Here is a 799-nt window from a genome sequence, read left to right on the forward strand (position 1 = left end):
AATATTACCTTATACAAATATCAAGATATTGCACTAGTACCACGGGGGAAGGTTTTCCGTCGTTCCCTGTAGGAATGGCCAGCGCGAAACGACGGTACCTCGTGAGTTTCGATGCGCCCACCAGGTTTACCTTTCATGATGAACATGATAGGAAGCTTAGCTTTTGACCATCGGCGCGAGCAGTGAGCACAGCCGTCATGCGCATGGAATGCTTTTCGCCGGCTGAAATCTTGGAGCTTCCACCACGTTAGGCCCAAATGTAGTTTGGAGGCATGTCATAGTAGATGCCTGTCTCGTCAACATTGTACGTGCACTCCTTGCCATAGGCCCTGTACTCGCGATGAAACTCGAAGGCAAATTCATCCCGTGTTTCGGCCAGAAACACTTGGCTTTTCTTGCATATCGTTGGGCGTTGTCTCGAGAATCCATGACGTTTGGCAAAGCGCCGGAGCATCTGCTGGATGGACTTGTAGCAGGACCCGGGACGTTTAGTTTGGAGGTAAGCCATGAGCCAGTCTCGCTGGTTCCGTTTGATCAATGCTATTAGATGGAGCATTGAAAGAGCGCGCTACTCATCACGTTACCCATTGATGAACGCGACAAGGCCAGGGGGGTCAGGGAATTCCTCGTGACGTACCACCAGGCTCGAGTTTCATTCTCTTTTTGTTCCATCGTAAGCGAGTAATTCGAAGCGTTTTGTGTCCCAATTCCGAATTGTTCTGCGGGGAACCCCGAGTAGAGTGGCAACCTTGTAGTCTGACATTGACTCAAGAAGCCCCACGGCTTCGAGTTTGGTTGA

The 799-nt window shown here is 50.4% G+C and overlaps 1 protein-coding gene across 1 annotated transcript; it reads right to left on the bottom strand.

Annotated features, from left to right (window-relative positions):
- Window positions 1-247: 247 nt before the first annotated feature.
- On the bottom strand, window positions 248-556 carry H310_15173 (hypothetical protein; the record flags this gene model as incomplete). Its single annotated transcript, XM_008883159.1, has 1 exon — window positions 248-556. The coding sequence occupies one exon, from the start codon at window positions 554-556 to the stop codon at window positions 248-250; it is 309 nt and encodes a 102-aa protein (XP_008881381.1).
- Between the last annotated feature and the right edge of the window lie 243 nt (window positions 557-799).

The sequence above is a fragment of the Aphanomyces invadans genome (genome assembly GCF_000520115.1).
Source record: "Aphanomyces invadans strain NJM9701 unplaced genomic scaffold supercont1.204, whole genome shotgun sequence".
In the NCBI taxonomy this organism is placed as follows: Eukaryota; Oomycota; class Saprolegniomycetes; order Saprolegniales; family Verrucalvaceae; genus Aphanomyces; species Aphanomyces invadans.